The sequence below is a fragment of the Mus caroli genome, chromosome 6, assembly GCF_900094665.2.
Source record: "Mus caroli chromosome 6, CAROLI_EIJ_v1.1, whole genome shotgun sequence".
In the NCBI taxonomy this organism is placed as follows: domain Eukaryota; kingdom Metazoa; phylum Chordata; class Mammalia; order Rodentia; family Muridae; genus Mus; species Mus caroli.
In genome coordinates this window covers 134,323,979-134,325,952 of record NC_034575.1, presented here as the reverse complement: position 1 = coordinate 134,325,952, position 1,974 = coordinate 134,323,979, and the positions used below count along the sequence as shown (strand labels likewise).

Here is a 1,974-nt window from a genome sequence, read left to right as displayed (position 1 = left end):
TTACTAGCCTGATCCTTCAGCAAAACTACCAGCTCTTTAGAAATCTCTTTATACCTGTGACATTCTCTCTCTCTCTCTTTTTAGTTTCTAAGTTTTGGGTTTTTTTAAATTGGGTATTTATTTCATTTACATTTCCAATGCTATCCCAAAAGTCCCCCACATGCTCTCCTACCCACTCTAAGTTTTTTATTCTAAAATATTTATAGAATAATTTAAAAATTTTATGCCAGAATCATATACTATTTACTTTTTTTGTTTCTTATTAAAAAAAAAATTTCCCCCACAGTAAAATGTCCACGTTTAATGTAAAAGGTTAAGCATTGGGTTATTTACACGTGCATTAGAAAAGATGGCAGAGGGGCTCCGAGAAGACAGTTCATATCAATCAACCCCATTAAATAGAAGCTTCTGTTTCCAAACAGGGTGTCGGTGGACCAGCACCAGCTTCAGATGAGGTCAGCCACGTTCATGGGCATCTCGTCTATCTGGGTGGCATAGTACTGCTCGATGTCCCTGAGAATCCGGATGTCATCATTCTTCACAAAATCGATGGCCACACCTTTTCGTCCATACCGACCCGATCTCCCAATTCTGTGAATGTACAGTTCTCTGTTGTTGGGCAGGTCATAGTTAATGATGAGGGACACCTGAGGGACATCCAGGCCCCGAGCCCAGACGTCTGTGGAGATGAGCACCCGGCTGGCACCTGACCGGAACTCCTTCATGATAGACTCTNTTTGTAGACCAGGCTGGCCTCGAACTCAGAAATCCGCCTGCCTCTGCCTCCCGAGTGCTGGGATTAAAGGCGTGCGCCACCACGCCCGGCTCCGCAATTTTATTTTCTTAACTATATACAAAGTGTCTTTACCAGCCTGATGCTACAGTAAAACTACCAGCTCTTTAGAAATCTCTTTATACCTGTGACATTCTTTCTCTCTCTCTCTCTTTTTTAGTTTCTAAGTTTTGTTTTTTTTTAATTGGACATTTATTTCATTTACATTTCCAATGCTATCCCAAAAGTCCCCCACAGGCTCTCCCACCCACTCTAAGTTTTTTATTTTAAAATATTTATAGTATAATTTAAAAATTTTATGCCAGAATCATATACTATTTACTCTTTTTGTTTCTTTTTAAAAAAAATTTTCCCCCACGGGAAAATGTCCACGTTTAATGTAAAAGGTTAAGCATTGGGTTATTTACACGTGCATTAGAAAAGATGGCAGAGGCTGAGGGTCTTCCCGAGGGGCTCCGAGAAGACAGTTCATATCAATCAACCCACCAGCTTCAGATGAGGTCAGCCACGTTCATGGGCATCTCGTCTATCTGGGTGGCGTAGTACTGCTCGATGTCCCTGAGAATCCGGATGTCATCATTCTTCACAAAATTGATGGCCACACCTTTTCGTCCATACCGACCCGATCTCCCAATTCTGTGAATGTACAGTTCTCTGTTGTTGGGCAGGTCATAGTTAATGATGAGGGACACCTGAGGGACATCCAGGCCCCGAGCCCAGATGTCTGTGGAGATGAGCACCCGGCTGGCACCTGACCGGAACTCCTTCATGATAGACTCTCGTTCTTTCTGGGGCATGTCTCCATGCATGGACGACACAGTGAAATTGGCTTCTCTCATTTTCTCTGTCAGCCAGTCAACCTTCCTCTTGGTGTTGCAGAAGATTACGGCCTGGGTGATGGTCAGCGTGTCGTAGAGATCACATAGAGTATCAAACTTCCATTCCTCTCTTTCCACGGCCACAAAGAACTGTTTGATGCCTTCCAGAGTCAACTCATCACGCTTCACCAGGATGCGGATGGGGTCGGTCATGAACTTGTTGGTCATCTCCAGGATCTCCTGAGGCAGTGTGGCACTGATGAGAACGACCTGTGTGGCTGGTGGCAAATACCTGTACACATCATAGATCTGCTCCTTGAAACCTTTCTTCAACATTTCATCAGCCTCATCCAAAACCAGCAT

General features: G+C 43.8%; 1 protein-coding gene across 1 annotated transcript; it reads right to left on the bottom strand.

The window, feature by feature from the left end:
- Nucleotides 1-431: 431 nt before the first annotated feature.
- LOC110295828 (eukaryotic initiation factor 4A-III-like) lies at nucleotides 432-1,974 on the bottom strand. The gene is made up of 2 exons (XM_021164201.2): nucleotides 1,534-1,974; nucleotides 432-695 (listed from the first exon to the last, which is right to left on the bottom strand). Exons 1-2 carry the CDS (start codon nucleotides 1,972-1,974, stop codon nucleotides 447-449), a joined length of 690 nt encoding a protein of 229 aa, XP_021019860.1. The 3' UTR covers nucleotides 432-446.